The 17,958-nt window shown below is 34.3% G+C and overlaps 1 protein-coding gene across 1 annotated transcript in view; it reads left to right on the forward strand.

Annotated features, from left to right (window-relative positions):
• LOC129235478 (homeotic protein ultrabithorax-like) overlaps positions 1-17,958 on the forward strand; it is a 109,408-nt gene that overhangs the window by 78,086 nt on the left and 13,364 nt on the right. Inside the window, exon 3 of the mRNA XM_054869348.1 lies at positions 16,918-16,968. Coding sequence (XP_054725323.1) covers positions 16,918-16,968 — 51 coding nt within the window. The remainder of the gene's footprint in view (positions 1-16,917; positions 16,969-17,958) is intronic.

The raw sequence follows: 17,958 nt of genomic DNA on the forward strand, positions 1-17,958 counted from the left end.
GTGATGCCGCGTGGGGAGCTTGTCCCTATCTCTTCTAAAACCAGTGTGTGTTTTTCAAAAATTTTAAAATATCTTTGATTTCTACAGAACTGACGTCTTCTAACTCATTAAAAAATTGTCTACCCAGAATAGTAAACCTGCGTCTGGATAGAGCAGGGCAATGTCACAGTAGGTGCAAGATTGTCTCTTCCTCGTCCTCATCTAGCCAACTTCTACAGAAGTCATGTGTTTGCACACCCATCCTTTGGGCGTGCCTACCTATTAGGCAGTGCCCCGTTATGACTGAGATCAATGTGCTAAGACTGTGTTTATTTTGGCTTAGCAGAGATTCTGTGCGTTTAGCATTTAGAGTCGGCCACAGTTGACGGCCGATTTTGCAGGTGGTTTCATTACGCCATCTTTCGTTTGCTTCCTTTACAATTTCTTCAAGGATGTGTAGCTTACATGTTTGTAAGGGTATCCCTATATCCTTATCTATGTGCTCGTCAGACAATTTAGTGCCGAGTCTTGCTAGTTCATCGGCTCTAAAGTTACCCTCAATGTTGCGATGGCCAGGAACCCATTTTACCTTTAGGTGAAATGACTCAGCCATCTCGTTAAGAGATGTGCGGCATTTCATGGCTACCTTGGAGGTTGTCGACTGTTTTGTGAGGGATTTTATCGCTGCTTGGCTATCAGTGAAAATGTAGATATCATTTCCGGATATCGCATCACACTGTATCAGTGTCGCGGCTTTTATTATTGCCATCAGTTCAGCCTTAAAGATACTACAGTAGTCGGGGAGCCGAAAACTGAAGGAGATCCCCAGATCTTCGGAATATATACCTCCGCCCACCCTGCCCTCGAGCTTTGAGCCATCTGTGTATAAATGGATGGACTCGCCCTGTCTCACAGCGTCCCGTTCCCACTCTTCCCTTGAGGGTAGGAGGGTCGTAAACGATGTAATAGCAAGTATAGGCGGGAGTGTATAGTCCACCAGTCCGGGAAGCCCCAAAGTGCCAGCCAGGATTTTACCGTGGCCATAATGTATATGTTATACGAGTATATATTCATATTAGGTATCGCTGAAAAATTTATGAAACATCCTTTATTGGAAAATGTGATTAATTTCATAAACATTGCTCATGATTGACTTAAAATTATATTCGTTACTTTGGTTTTTTAACTAAAAAATATGATAATTATTTCACCTAGTGAACCTCTAATTTATGGATTAAGTCAATAAGCTTGTTTATCTGGGCTAGGTTCTGATACTAAATTTAGTATCCGCAAGAACTTCGGTTTCACCTCGCACCACCCGCAACATATTTTAAATTATTACAGCAATGAGCATTGAGTAATTTCGAAAGTATACATACATATGTACATATGTGCAACAAGCATGGTCCAATATGCTTGCACAACCCCCGCCCAAAGCGACCATAATCCAAGAGTCAGCAGCCAGCCGGCGTTTAAATTATGTGCTGCATTGGCGTCAAAAAAGGGAGGCTTTTACTTTATGCGTCGCAAAAACATTTTATTCTTCGATTGCGAATGCCGCATTACGCCAACTACATATGTGCCGCATTTAACCCCCACCTATCGCCGCCTATCGCCGAGTGGTAGCCACACATGTTCATAAGTATGCATGAGAATGTGCAAAACATTTATACAAAGTATGTACTACGAGTGGTATGAGTTTGTGTGAGTGTAATTTTGCATTTTCGCCCCATTTATATGCAAATAAATCACCACAACGCATCGCATAGACGCGCCCGTTGCGCCCGCTTACCGTTCGAAGTGCCTGGCTGCGTATGTATGTTACGAATGCATGCACATACATATATGCGTGCTTCTTTGCTTTTCGCATGTGAGTGTGTGTGCTCATGCACGCGTGTGTGGCTTTTATCTCCGCACACTATTTGTCATTGTTTTTAAGTTCGTTTTTTCCGTTGCCGCTATTTTTTGCATTTGTTTTATTTCACTCGGCTTTTGTTTTTTGGTTTGAGTTCCGCTTTTTTATTTTAGTTTATTCTGCATGCCATATTGCCATACGATATTTTAAAATGAAAATCCCGCCACGATTCATACGCACATAGATATGTATGTACATGAATAACCTGATACAACGCATAAAAGTGTGTAGCTCTCATGCATATATGTATGTATGTATTTAGCATGTGCGTATGTGTATGTGTTGAAAATACAGACAGATTCAGTCTATGCCAAAATGCACAATTTTCACATTCGACTAAATTTACAACATTGGGATTCGAAATGCATAAATTCACCAATGAAACGCCAATAAATAAATTAAATGAATGGCTACCGGGCAAAGCGGGTGGTTGGATGCTAAAACAGGAACGGGTGATGGAAGCGAGCATATATGTACGTACATACATATGCATACGTACGTACGTGTACATGCACTTTAAAACCATCCCATTCGCAATCTTCTTTATTTAAACGAGTTCTTTTAAACACTTACCCAAATAGTTTTAAAACCAAAACTATGTGGACACCTTAAAAAGTTTAATTTAGCATAAAATATTAAAATAAAATCTATAAAATTTATGTTCATAGCCTCCGAGAATAATAACGACTTCAAACCTATTCCGCCGATTTTATTAATTTATAATAAACTAAAACAGATTAATTATTAAAAGCAAATTTCATTGAAAAATATTGGCGTTGCCATAGCAACAAACATATTTTCAGTGAAAGTAATTTATTATGAGTAGTTATATCTACTAAGACTTAAAACCTTTTTTTTTGTAAAGTTTTTTATTTGTGCATATCTTGAGTGTATGGCTGATTAAACATAGGGTTCTTCAATATGTGCGTTCGAAATATGTTAGTACATAACGGTTAACTTGGCAAAACTATAACTGCCGAATTTCGCGGCATAACTTATTAGCTGTGTTCGAGTGAGCAATGAGCAGGATATGGGTAAAGATTTTGCACGCAAACGAAATAAAAACGAGGTGTACCTCATAGAGATTTGATTCAGTTTATGTTTGTTCTGTTCGTTCTGCCTTTCGTCATTGGGTTGGCAGAACAGCCCTTTAAAATTGGTAGTACTGTGTATTAATTTCATAGCAATGGCACAAGTAACATATTTCTGAAAACTTTTAAATTTTTAGCCTATAACAATTTTTTATGGGCCTATCATAATTGAACTCTTAATTAAGTATGCCATTGTCCTTCAAAATTTTCGATGATTAGTAAAATTAGCACATTTTATAAAAATTCACATACTCTTAAAATTAACTAAAACATTAAAATATGGTACAATAGTATTTTTACAATACTTCACCTTTTGAGCAACACCTATTTAGTCCAAATTTAAATTAATAAATATTATCTCAAGATGCAGCCTTATTTTCACAAATAACAAGATGACTCTAGAATGTAAAAAATTGTGAATAAGGATAACGTAAATTGAGATAAATAAGGGTCACACATCCTGGGGCCACATGCAGATGAGAAATAAAATTCAACTAGCATGTACAATTGATGTATCAGGGTCAAGAAAGGAAATTTATACATAAAGATGAAATTATTAGAAGTACAATAAAAGAGCCTTTCTTTCAGAGACATATTTTATGTTGAATGAAGTTTTTTGCAGAAAATTTTTGTGAAGAATACATCCACTTTTTTATGATATTTATTACTACTACCAATACAGAAGTTATATATCAATGCAGCCAACACCCATAAACATGAGCCGGATCGTTCCATAGAAATTGATGAGGATACTTAGCTGGATAATTCAAGAAAACTCGCTTTTAGGCTTGATATATAACAAGGAACACGATTTAACAACGCATTTAAATTATTAAAATTTATTTTCAAAATCAGTGCTCTGTTCGCCAGGCGTTCAAACGGTATTTATGAGAAACTCAATGCCATTTGAGTTTTGCTTTTGTAGTCCTGCTACATAGTATGTTCATATCTAAAAGAGAGGCGTTCTATGTATGTGTGCCTGTGCATCTGAAGAAGACAATTAAAAGTTTCCCAGAATCTTTCAAGTAGCGATGGCATGGAATCATAGTCCCCAAATTGATGCTTTGAGTGTTTATTTCTGAACTCAAATGCAACATATGTACATGCGCCTCTCGCTGATTCTTAAGCACATAAAATATTATATTTAAATCTGTGGCAGCACTGCGTTTAACAAAACTTAAAATGTGACTTGAACATAAGGCATGTTGAACAGATAGCAACAGTAAAGCAAAACTAAGCAGAGCATTGAATTTTCTTTTTACTTTTGGCCCCTAGAATATTAAAGCCTATAAACATGAAATGGCGGCCGCCGTAGCCGAATGGGTCGGTGCTTGACTATCATTCGGAATTCACAGAGAGAACGTAGGTTCGAATCTCGGTGAAACACCAAAATTAAGAAAAACATTTTTCTAATAGCGGTGGTCCCTCGGCTGGCAATGGCAAACCTCCGAGTGTATTTCTGCCATGAAAAAGCTACTCATAAAAAAAATATCTGCCGTTCGGAATCGGCTTACAACTGTAGGCCCCTCCATTTGTGGAACAATATCAAGACGCACACCACTAATAGGAGGAGGAGCTCGACCAAACACCCAAAAAAGGGTGTACGCGCCAATTATATATATATATACATATATATATAAACAAGAAATGAGAATTTAAAGAAACTTTTAAAAAATATAAAAAAATTTAAATTTAAACTATATTTGAAAATTTACAAAAAATACCATAAATAAATAATAAATAGATTTACAAAATAAATGTAAAAAAAAATACAAAATTGCTGTTGCTGCCGTCTGGTTAATGTGAGTAAAGTTTAGGGCAACAATGAAAATGAAGCAGAATTAGACTTTAATTAATTTGTGGCATAACTTAAACATTTTAAATGAATAGGTGCTATATTTTTACAAAATTTTGATGAGCGAATCAATATTGTATTATAGAATTATAGATACTTTTGTTAGGTACAAGCTGATATGAAAAAATTACTCCTCAGTGCAACAAAATTGAGTGCTTTTAATGTGGTGAAGCAATTTTTCCTCAAGTTTCAGTGCTTTTTGAAAGTCAAAAGTTGGCAACACTATTTAAAACTCACCGGCAGCCCAATAAAGTGCGAGCCAAGTCGACCAGCCCATAAGGAATGCCTTATACAAACTATTGTAAAGGGGCTTTTCAACCACTGCTGCTCTGACCTCAGAGACCATTTACAACAGATACTCGTACAATGTTTATAATCATTTCCGACTTTGGACAAGAGCACTGGCTAGCTATCAGCGTCGCCATATCAGCAGCCCAACTGAGGCGAGAAACGAGCCGCAGAATCACTTAAGTGTGTAATTGTATATTTATTTGACTCATTTGACAAACGATCAACAACGACAATCAGTTGCTGCGCGTCAGTTGAACAGACAGGCGCAACAATTGCCCCAACTCGTTGTTTACTGCAGGATACGTTCATGTTGAACCTAATACTTAAACAGAAGAGAAGCTGATTGCTGATGAGCTATCAAGCTCCGTACATACGAGTAAATGCATGCACAAATATAAATAGAAGTGTAAATGTACAAGCACATAGGTTCATCTATGGGTTCGAATGAAGTATGCGCACACACAAATATGTATGCACAGAAATCGCTGAAAAAATAATTAAAGCGACATAAAATAAATGTGAACTCATTGAAACTAACACATAAATGGGGTTTGGCTTATAGCTAAGCAAAGGCGAATAAACAGGAACTATTTCAGAGTGATCCACACACAGAGATCAAGTACCCCCTAGCCCATTAACCCTTAGGTAGTATTATGAAAAAAACTTACTTTAATAGTCCCTGTGCAGTGAATCCTCGATACAACGAAGTTGAAGAGATTGAAGCGATTTTTCGTTAAATCTACATGTGCATGCATCGTTGGCGTTCACACCCTTTATTGGGTGCTTGGCCGACCTTATCCTCTAATTTGTGGTGTACTCCGCTATTAGAAGAAACTTTTTCTATCATTTGATGTTTCGTACACGAGGCTTCACTCAACGTGGGCACTTCCGAATGGTGAATTGCGCTTCATTGGATAACTCATATTGACAACAAATAAAACAATACTGACAATTGATAACTACAAATTTGAATTTATTCGAATATGAGGAACAATTAACTTCCCCAAAGAAAATTATTTCTTTGAAGTGACTATACGTAAGGATATTTAGGGATAAGTGTGGGTAAAGTAAATAATCTTACGTGAACATACTCGTATACATACTCGCATAAGTAAAAAAATATATTTTAATTGAGTTGAAAGAGTGAAACAATGTGCACTTGACAAAAGAATGATAGAAAGAAGATTGCGCCCATCAAGAGTGCGTGACGTCACGTTTTTCCGAGTTGTGCAGCATTGCTAACCATTTGCAATTAATTTAGTGCTTTTTTATCCCCAAAATGCGAAAAATTTGAAGTTTCGTGTTTGTTTCTTTTTTTTAATGTGAAGCTACCGAAACTTTAAGTTAAAAAAAAAACTGTATTTTTATACAAAAGAAGGTTAAAAAAGGCCACTCCGAGAAGATTTTAGTGCTAATGAAAATTTGTTGGTTTTTATAAACTTTGATATTTTGAAAGAGGGAATTTAATTTTTTGCTCCTTTTAAGGTTATGCAAGAATAGTAAATCTTCTTCCCTCAACTCTTCTTAAGATTGAAAACCTTTTTACACATTTTAAAAAGCGTTTGAACTTACTGAATGCGAATCAAAACCATAGAGGTGTAATCGTTTCTTCCGGTCATCAATTCTTAATAGGACATAGCATTAATTAAAAAAATACCAGAAAATACTAAAGAAACCATAATGACATTTTTATAAAAATAGTATCTTATCTAGTTACTTAACCTCAAATATAGCGCAAAAGTCGTTCCCTTAACAAAAGAGTTTCGCTTAACAAAAAAAAACTAATAAATTAAATTATACATAACCATAACACATTTATTTAAAACAAAGTAATTTTAAAAATAATTTGTCACGCATACAAAGTTCTTTAAGTAATTCAATAAAGATTTGGTGTTTATTTTCCTTAAATGGGCATTTTAGTGCGTTTTTATATCCAAAGCTAGGCAACACTGCAGTAGCGAGAGAGAGATTTGACTGCCGAAAGCAGAAGAACACCAACAACAACTGCAATCGCGGGCAATGCCACCAGATGTTAAAAAAAAGTAAAGCTAAATAAAACTGAGTGAATTATTTAACTAATTATTAAAAAATGTATATTTTACAAATAATAATAAACGTTACATTTTAATTAGAACAGCTAGAAAAATGTCATGAAGAAAGAACTAAAACTCCGAACCTAAATAACAAAAAAAAAAATGCTAAATCAAGTTACGAAAATGGTAATCTGGCCAAACTGGTGCTAAAATCACGTAACTCGTTGTCAAATTCGCTGAGAGCATAGTAACGGGACCACGATAGGCGCCATCTCACTATTCTTTCCATCATGCACTTGACACGCTCTCCATCAGAAAATTCCGATTTTTTTTTGTTTTGTCTACACTTATAATTCATAGAAGAAATTTTACAAATATTTGAATGCATTTAAAAAATGACATTGATATAAATATTAAATGTATATTTCTTGTGAAATATCTTTTCTTGTAAACAAATTTAATATTTTACATATAAAAGTTTTTAGATGAAGCTTTTGATGGACAAGAGCACTGGCTAGCTCGCCAGTTCTACTATTCTCTTTCTCTTGACATTTCTAATCTAAAAAATGTTGTTGTTGCTCGAATGCCACCATCTTGTGTAGATACGCCTTGATTATTATCAGCTTGTAAGAATCCGTCTTGTATGATGATGCTCAACATTTCTTCATTATGCCTATGGAACTTATTTGTATGGAAAATTTCGTATTAATGAGGGTTTTTCAGACGTCTCAGCAAACATTCTTTATACAGATGTTTTTGTTTTTTTAAGGTTCGTTATATCGAGTTTTCTCTGTATTTTTTTTAAATTAAAGTACTCACAAGTTTTTTAGGTTTTGATTGTTATAAATTTATGTAGGTGTATACTTTAAAAATGACATAAAAAACGCCAAGCTTCTTTAAAAAATTCAAAATATATTTATATAACTTTCGAAAAAAATGTTAAATTGATTTTTACTTCAACAGTTATTTAAAATATTTAATAGTTACAAAAAAATTACAACTCTTTCTTAAAGCACGAACTGTCTTGCTGAAATTTAATGGCAGCTTTCTTTAATTTTGATGGAGGGAGAAAAATATATATATTTTTGATTAGTGATAAGCTTTTCCTTTTTCTTCTAGTTGGGTGTCTTTAATAAAAAATTTGGCAAGAAGGTTGGTCGTTAAATATATATTTTTTATTATACATATATTTCTACAACATATACATATGTACATCACATGCATATAGTCCCCATATAGTTCATATGCTGTAGCCCTTTAACTCCCATAAAAATTGCGAAACAAGTTGGTAATTTATTTAATGCCATTCGGCTGTACACATTTCGAAATATCTATTAGTGAACCATATTGTCCATATGTAGTATACTCATAGATATTGTCCATATGTACACATATTCTCGGGTAATCGAATTGTAGCACCACAATGGAAGCCTTGTGCGACTCAATACATAAGCATGTGAGTACATTTACGGACTTGTGTGCATGCAAATAAAGCACGGCTGGAGGCTGAGACTTATGCTGACAGCGGCAGAATTAGAAGCGCCTTTACGAGTATTGTCGTCGCAGCTACCGTGCCTCCTTCTGCTGTACAGTTGATATTGTGACTGCCTATACAGTAGCTGTTCAAAGAGTATCTACCGTACTGTTGCTATAGATATTAGTTTTATTACACATACGTTTTGCTGTATTACCGGTTGAGTATGTTGATAAAATATATTGCAAATAATTTGCAATATATTGCAAAACGTCGAACGTTAACTATACCCAATGTACGTAGTATGCAATTTACAACAAATAATTTTGCTCACCCGCATTGGTGTTCATCGTTATGCAAAGTCTAGTGCACCTATACACAAGTAAAGTATTGTATCATAAATATGGTGAAAGGGTTTTAAATAAATATGTATGTGCCTATACGTATCTGTGTAGCAAAGGAGCTGATTTCAAGGGTTTTTCGACCATGTATTTCAGGTTCGCACAAGCCCGCAAAATTTACACTATAACATTATTGACATTCTCCATGTGTCTTGGCTCGTATCCTCTCTTCACATGCTGCTTACTGGTTCTTGGTTAATTTGTAGTCGTAGCCTTACTGGCGCATAGGCAAACGATCCGTTGTAGTAACATCACATTTTCGATAGACTCTTTCTGAAACTGGTTAGAGAATTAGAACAGCATTGTACCGTCTGGACTTCCCAAGTATTTTGTGCTGTATAAATGATTGTTTAATATACTACAAATCAACAAATAAGTAAATGTATGCATATCTATCCACCTTAGAAAATTTGTAGATAAGAAAGGTATTATACTTCAATCTTTCCGTTAATCTAATTCGACCGCTTTTCAGCCAACGAAGCGTACATTCCATCAGTTTCACTTCGACAATAAATCCAAAGCCACAAACTTTGAAAGCCATCTTTTCTAAATAAAAATTCAGCTGTGGAAAACTCACAATGTACCTCCAGGTGTGTACGAATAATCATAATTGAATTCTAATATCCGTAGGAGGTCACATAAATTCATTCACACCCATGCATTCGTTTTAATCTGAATCTCTTCAGATTTAACAACATAAATCGGGTCCTATCGAAGTATTTATCAAAATGAAAGAACATTTTAAACTCGGCTTAATCAATTTTAAATTTGAGTGTGTTTACTTCCTGAACTCCTCTCTCCCTCTCTCCCTCTTACCAACACCCATCATCTTTCTCGAAGCGTTGGAATCCGGAGACTTAGTGGCGCCAACTTGCATTTACTTGCAATTTATGCAAATTTCGCATGTCAAATCTCGTTCATGCCAGTCCAAGAAATCATAGTGTCGGAGGGCAAAGAGGCAAAGGGGCTTGGCTATAAAGGTAAGCGGGAATGGTCGGTCGAGCAAAAAAAAGAAATTATTTAGAACTTACCTAAGTCGCAAGACATAGCAGAAGTTATTTTGCCAATGTTGAATGGCAAAATGAGGAACACCCACACATATACGCGCCTTTTTGGTTTCAGGTGTGTATGGTTGTACTTACGTTTACTTTTAATATGCACACCTGACACCCAACGCGCGCCAGTGTAACTCTGCGAGTGTGCGAGTAAGAGTGTGTGCGGAGAGTGTCTGCAGAGTGTGATGAACATCATTTATGTGCCTTTAAAAGCGATGCAATGACGCATGCGGCTGTTGCTACTAAAGTTATTAGATTAGCATTTCATAGCCTCATACCAGTTGCCATTTGCTACACGCCACGCGACGCATGTATTATGCACGCTAAGTTAGGCGTACATACATATGTATATATATGTGTGCTGTGCTGTGTGGCAGGTAGTGCTGGAGTTTGCGGTGCAAAAATATATCTCGCCGCTAATTTTGTTGATTTAATGCTGCCAACTGACGACATGGCGCGCTTGCTCGTCCATTTCATCCTCACCTTTCCTTAAATCACCATCCACCTCTTCCTCAAACATACTTAAGGGTGTACTTATGTATATATACGAGTACATATAGAAATACTTACGTGAAAATATGTTTGTAAATATCTTCGTGTTATTTGTACTTAGTAGGGCTGAGTGTTGGTAATTTACGCGGCCACGCGAAGTTTGGTGTGTCAGATGCGTTTTATGGCCGCCAGCCGTGATATTTCGCAGGTGAGTCGGGTGGTATTTTCAGTACTCAGCTCAATTTACTTAGTTAATGTTTTATTTAAAAAACGCGAACTTATTTCAGTTCAAGTATTCTCAAGCCATTTTAGCATAATTTACTTAAATACTGATTTTATATTGTTCTCTACTTCACACATTCGATAAAAAGCTTACCGAGAAGGGATAATTTATAGAGACTAACAAAATTTCAAAACCAAAAGGTTAGAGTTTAGATAACAAATGTCATCTACTGCAATAAAAACTCAAGAATTTTGTACTATCCCAACTCACTATCTCACGGGAACTCACGTATCTACGTATCTACTGATATGGCTCCGGCTGACTCTTTTCTCTTTCCAAAACTCAAATTGCCACCTGGAGGCACCTCTTCTAAGTGGGTAGAAGACATAGAAGACAATTCGTGGCAAGTACTGAAGTCGGTTCTGGAAAATGCGTTTGGAAAAGGTTGAGATGTTTGGATTATTCGTTGACAGAAATGCATTATTTCGGAAGCCGTATATTCTATATAAATACGATATAATAAAATTGAGTGAATAATAAATGTTTTATGGTCAACTCCGATACTTCTGTGACATTATTTGTGCGTTTTTGAAAAAATTATACTTTAAAATTTTGATATATTTTTCTTTACCTATGTTCTCCTTTGAATGACAAATAAACTTGCATGCATTTTTAAAGACATATTTCCTCTATACATAAGGTTAAAAATTTATTTCTATTATTTTACTTTATTTTGCTTAGCAAAATTATTAACCATTTCTTTTTATTTGTACATATAATAAAATAGTAGATATTTTGTAGCACTTTCTGTATACATTATTTTAAAAAATTGCTTAAAGTTCTACTTATAAGGTATACTAAAAACGCCAAAAGTGAGTCAACACCTATGAATTGCTGATTATCTCAAGATTGTGAGAACGAAATATAAGACAAAATTTTAAATGACAATTTTAGTTGAATTTTTTTTTTTTCGTTTTATTCCTTGGTGAATTTATTTTTTTAAGAAGAACTAAATAACTACGTTAACATCTGATCAGTTACATAAACATTCAATAAATAAAAAAAATAAAGCAAAACAATAAAAAAACAGTTTTTCAAAATACAATTTTAAGTGTTGCCCGTACCTTGCAATTCCGTGAGCAAATCTGACAAAAGCTGCCTTACTTTTTATTTCGACAGAAAAATTTTAAAATTTAAAAACTGGGGAAATGGGAAAATGCCATTAAAATTTATAATTCACTGAGGTATCCTTGAGTTATTTAAGCGTTTTTAAGATGACCGAAAATACGTTCAGATGATTTACTTGGCACCCTCTTTACGTGTCTGAAGGTCAGACTTTTACTCAGCATTACTATCTTCATGATTTGACTCAAATTGGCATTGACATGGACTGTAGTTGTAGTTTTCCAGACGTATTTACTTTTAAAAGACTTCTAGCCAAGTACAGCATCCCACTATTGGATCACTCATCTCGAAGTCTTCTAGTAGTGTCGAATAATGAAAGATTCGCAAGAATAAAGAACAGCCAACATTGTTTTTACACTCTCTTTTGAATATGGATCTGTTAAAGATAGAAAAAAAGGCATTTTTGATTCTTCTTTAGCACTATTAGCGAAAAGTCAATATATTCAGGGGAAAAGATATCCAGAAGCATAAAACCCAAAATTTTCTTTGAAACCTTGAAAATAGTCTGCGAATTGATGAAAAGTAGCTATTTACGACTTATATGTAAGCGTTTCGGGCAAATATTATATATACTTCGGATATACGTCAGACGTACGGTGCACTTTGGCAAATACTACTACACACAGCTACTTACAAATATTGCCATGAAAAATTTTACGAATCATAAAACTGTATTTCTAAAATTTACCCTTGTGTGCCCCTCTGAGGCCGAGAAAATTAATTTGTAGTTTGGTTTTCATGCCACAGGCATAATTACTACCTACTAGCCTTTTAAAAATAGAATATGCAGCCAATGTTACCATCATTAGGTCAATCATATTTTTAAGCTAAACAGCGAGGCACTTCCTATACTAAGTGCTATTCAATCAACCGAAGAACTAATTGGTCCCAATTTAATGCCTGCTGGGAGGTCTTCCTTAAGCTTTACTTGGGCCAGAAGTGTAGATAAGTATATTACGTGTGTGATTGATTAAACAAACAATTAAAGTTATCTGTTATGAAAAATAAACTAAACTCAGCACTTAAGTGTTCTGAATTAAAAGGCAAGTAAACTCGTCCTAGCTTACTACTACACTAGTGGGAAAAATTAATAAATATAGCTTTATAGCATATTTGAGAAGATCTTCACTTCACTTATCATTTTTATATGTTACAACATATGTTTCCGCTTCTCCATTTATATGCAGTTTTGGCTTCCGTTACAGATATTAAGCATAAGCCATAGATTTAAATAAATCTATCGGCGGACTTTTGCCATCTAATAGGTGCTGTTTTCTTAACTTTACTTCAAAATGAGTGTGGCATAGTTAATATTATTTTTGGTCATTTTCTCATCTTGCCTATAAAAAACGCTTTACTATCCTGGGCGATAGACTATTCCTCATTTTAAAGTGCTGGTTGATTTCTTCCATCTTCTCAGCAATTCGTCAAAAAAAATTTCTCAAATACTAAACTTTGGCAAAGCGCGAATAATTTATTTGAAAATTACAATATAAACTCAAATTACCCAACAGCGATTTACTGGTAGCAAACAAATACGGAAAAACTGTGAAAAAAAACTTATCTACAACATTTTGAATTGGCTTTTAAATATATACTGCCTTGAATAACACTGTGGTACAAAAAAAAAAGTTGCAAAAAAACTTTGGATCGGACATGGTGAGGGTTGTAGCTTATGAAAAACTGAAAAGAATGATATAGGAGAAATTTCCAATACACCCCCAAAATCTCATTTTATGGCCATAAAACCGTTTTTCAGTAGGTTGATATGAACAATCCCTCCTAACTTCGCCAATTTCCATCCGATTTCGAATTTGCTTTTTTAGTTCGAAAGAACAAAAACAAGCCTTTTTGACAGTGTGTTAACATTTTTTCTGAAATGACAACTGACGAGACTGTAGACGGAAGTATTTGGAATTTTTTTATTTTTTCTCTATTTTTTCGACTTTGACATAATTTTTACGATATTATCCGATATTGAGGATTTTTTTTAGTACCCTACTGTGTTAGTAAATTTAATTTTGCGTCGAATGAGCTATATTTGACTGTAATTGAATTAAAATTAATAGAGTTGTGTGGGTTTTAAGATTTTTTCTTTTTTTTTACTACGAGATTTGGTATGCGTTTCGAAGCATGAAAATAATAACAAGTGTCATTATAAACGCATAATAATTATTGGAGTATTGTGCAGTGCAGCACTGTACGTTATGGTGCGGTGCAGTACACAACGGCACTGGTTCCAAACTTAAAAATGCATTGGAAACGGCCCTTTGGAGTTTAGTATGGTACGGTACATTTGTCATTTCTTCATCAGTTTTGAATACTTCTCTGTAAGAAATTCGATCATCATCATTCATCTGAAGTCGTCATCAACTAAATTCCATTGTTTAATTTAAGCGAGCGTTTCAGATTGTCTTCCCCCATAGAAGTATGTAAATCACGAGAAAGATCCTGAAAATCTGAATTTGATACAATGTCTCGTTCTGAAAACTTAGAACCAGACGGAAAGTACTCTTCATCATCAGGTTTATTGTATCAGTTTGATCATCATCAGCAATGAGTTGAACTTCCTTCAGTTCATGACCTGCAGTTGAGTCAATCATATCGTCCAAGACTACGGGGTTCTTAACAGTTGCAACATCAGCATACTTTATGTGCTTTCGAGTTTTATAATGATGACCGTTTACGTCCGTTTTACAAAAATAACAATCATCTGGTTTATGATAAGGCTGATGATGCCATATCATCGGAGAATATTGAGAAATTTGACTTTTCTGGCAACGTTTTGATTTATATCTTTTGAATTTCAATGAAACAAACAATAAAACTTTGACGTTTTAATAAGGTTAAATTATAATAACAAACTTCTTTTGTTAATCAATGTACAGAGTGCACTTTGGTACACTTGGGAGCTTTTTCATATTTCTATTGAAAAAAAGTGCTATAATATGTCAGATATTTTCGTAAGTTCTAACCAGTTCTGTTGTATGCAGTACAGTGTACTCTTATGTATACATATGCACTCCAATAAATATTACGTATCTATAATAACGCATCAAAACACGTCCTTATTCCCATTTAGCGTAAGCTATACCAACATTCCAAATTAGTAAAAAAAAAAGAAAAAATCTTAAAACCCACACAACTCTATTAATTTTAATTCAATTACAGTCAAATATAGCTCATTCGACGCAAAATTAAATTTACTAACACAGTAGGGTACTAAAAAAAATCCTCAATATCGGATAATATCGTAAAAATTATGTCAAAGTCGAAAAAATAGAGAAAAAATAAAAAAATTCCAAATACTTCCGTCTACAGTCTCGTCAGTTGTCATTTCAGAAAAAATGTTAACACACTGTCAAAAAGGCTTGTTTTTGTTCTTTCGAACTAAAAAAGCAAATTCGAAATCGGATGGAAATTGGCGAAGTTAGGAGGGATTGTTCATATCAACCTACTGAAAAACGGTTTTATGGCCATAAAATGAGATTTTGGGGGTGTATTGGAAATTTCTCCTATATCATTCTTTTCAGTTTTTCATAAGCTACAACCCTCACCATGTCCGATCCAAAGTTTTTTTGCAACTTTTTTTTTTGTACCACAGTGTAATTATAGCACTAGAACTACATGTCAAGTTTTAATTTTAGCATTTGTGTTTTATGATTGTATAGTAAATTCTTCTATAAAACCATGGTGGTATAAATAAAAAAATGCATCAAAACTTCACACTTTTTAATGAGAATTCCTAGAAAAATTGCAGATATGAAGTTTTATAGCCATTTAAATTTTGGTATAAAAAATTGTTAGTTTGACGTTGCTAGAAATTCCCGCCGATTCTTGAGTTTTTTATTTGCTTACGGTCTTGTGCATTTTTTCATAATTTCTCAACGAATGTCCAATAATTTATATGAAAGAAGAAACCTGACACCGTCAGCAAAACCAAAAAAAAAAACATTATTAAAAATCAAAACTCGTTTCGAGCCACTTGAAAATTCCGCTTTATTTTACTAAATTTCCATGACCTGTAGATTTAATATACATGTTAGCGTCTCTTATTGTTTTGCTTTTTACTGCTGGTTTCGTTCTCATAATTCAATTAAAAGTAAAAAAAAATCATAGTTGCTGAGCCTCTTCAACGTTCAAAATACATATTTGCTACATAGACAAGTTTTGGCGACCTTTTTATATTTTGCAATTTTTAAAATATTTGCCATACTATTGACAACCTTATAGTTTTGTTTATACACAGGAGTTATAATAGCTGTTTTCGATTCACCAACCACTTGCGGAGTAAAAAAAATTCTTGAATCCAAAGTTGAATATGATTTGGCAGCTTCTATTATTTGTGTTTCTATTATTGTTAATATATATATATATAATTGGCGCATACACCCTTTCTGGGTGTTTTGCCGAGCTCCTCCTCCTATTTGTGGTGCGCGTTTTGATGTTTTTCCACAAATGGAGGGACCTACAGTTTCAAGTCGACTCCTAACCGCAAATATTTTTATGAGGAGCTTTTTCATGGCAGAAATACACTCGGAGGTTTGCCATTGCCTGCCGAGGTTTATAATAAAATAAAGAAAAATAACATAATTCCATAGCTTTTCAAAGTCTCCCCCTGAAAGTATGCAAAATGCTTTGATACTGCCGTTGGACGGTCCAAGACATCACATACGAGTATCGCTCAAACTGTTTTATAATTCCTTTGCTTTAAAAAGCATTTCGCCTGAAATGCCAAATGTAATAAAAAATATAATTTCGTATTCTTGGAAGCACTGGCCTAAGCACACACAAATTATTCGCTTAGTGAGCAGATAAATGGTGAATCGAAAGCATCTAATTTATAGTTATATTAAAGTAATATTATTTTAAAACTTAAATTTGCCAAAGGCAGTTTCAACATTCGTTTTCTATTCTTTGCAGGTAAGAGATACTCAGAATCTCTTGCGGGCTCGCTTCTGCCGGATTGGCTAGGTAAGTACACAAAAAAGCGTATGAAGTGAATACCATTTTTTAATTTTTTAAAAACCCCGTTTAATATTATTTTGTACTTATTATATTTTGCAAGTCATATTTACATATAGACATACTGGAATGCTCCAAATTTTGATTTTCGCAATGTCCTCAAATTGAAAGTAACTTTTTCATTTTGGTTTACTATGAAAAATTAATTTTGAAATTGGTACTTTTATTTTTGTTCACTCCGACTTTTCGTGAATCTTATCCTTTGTTTTTTGCGAAATGGTTCAAACAAAATTGTTTCATTTTTTAATTAAAGAATCAATTCGATTACTCAGAAATTGACGAAATTGGCTTGATAAACATTTTTTAGTGCAATCATAATACTGCGCACTTCATAAACCACGACCACACTCATTGGCCGACACTTGTGAACACATACACTATTACATGCATATAAACAAAATTATTCACCAAAGCAAGATTGCACTTTTTGAGTTTTGATTGTGTTGCAAAAAACACCAGCCACCCCGCTTGCATGACACTCACACGCACACACAATAATCACAGACAATAACCACAAACTCAAAATTTCAGCTCGAAAACACCATCCAAAGCATTTAAGTACAAATAGAAAGTAAAGAAAAAAAAGCTTTTTGAATTTTGTGTTAATTAGCGAATGCGTGTTTAGTTTTCCTCTCTGAAGTGAATATTTATTTTTTTAAAAGAAAAGTCAAGTCCAACACCGAAGAGGCAAGGAACACCTTGGTGTTACTATTTCCAGCCACTGCGCATCCAACGGAGAAGGTAACCAATTCCAGTCATTATAAAATTCTAGATGTTGTGTGTGTGTTCAGTCAATCCATATTGTAAAATATTTAATGGAATGAAAAAACCCACCCCAAAATAACTCCACTTGATTTAACACATACATACGGTTGTGTGTAGCTACATATGTATATGTGTATATGTGTGCATTCGCATAATAAATTGCATGGGCATGTG

This window comes from Anastrepha obliqua, chromosome 1, assembly GCF_027943255.1.
Source record: "Anastrepha obliqua isolate idAnaObli1 chromosome 1, idAnaObli1_1.0, whole genome shotgun sequence".
Classification (NCBI taxonomy): Eukaryota; Metazoa; Arthropoda; class Insecta; order Diptera; family Tephritidae; genus Anastrepha; species Anastrepha obliqua.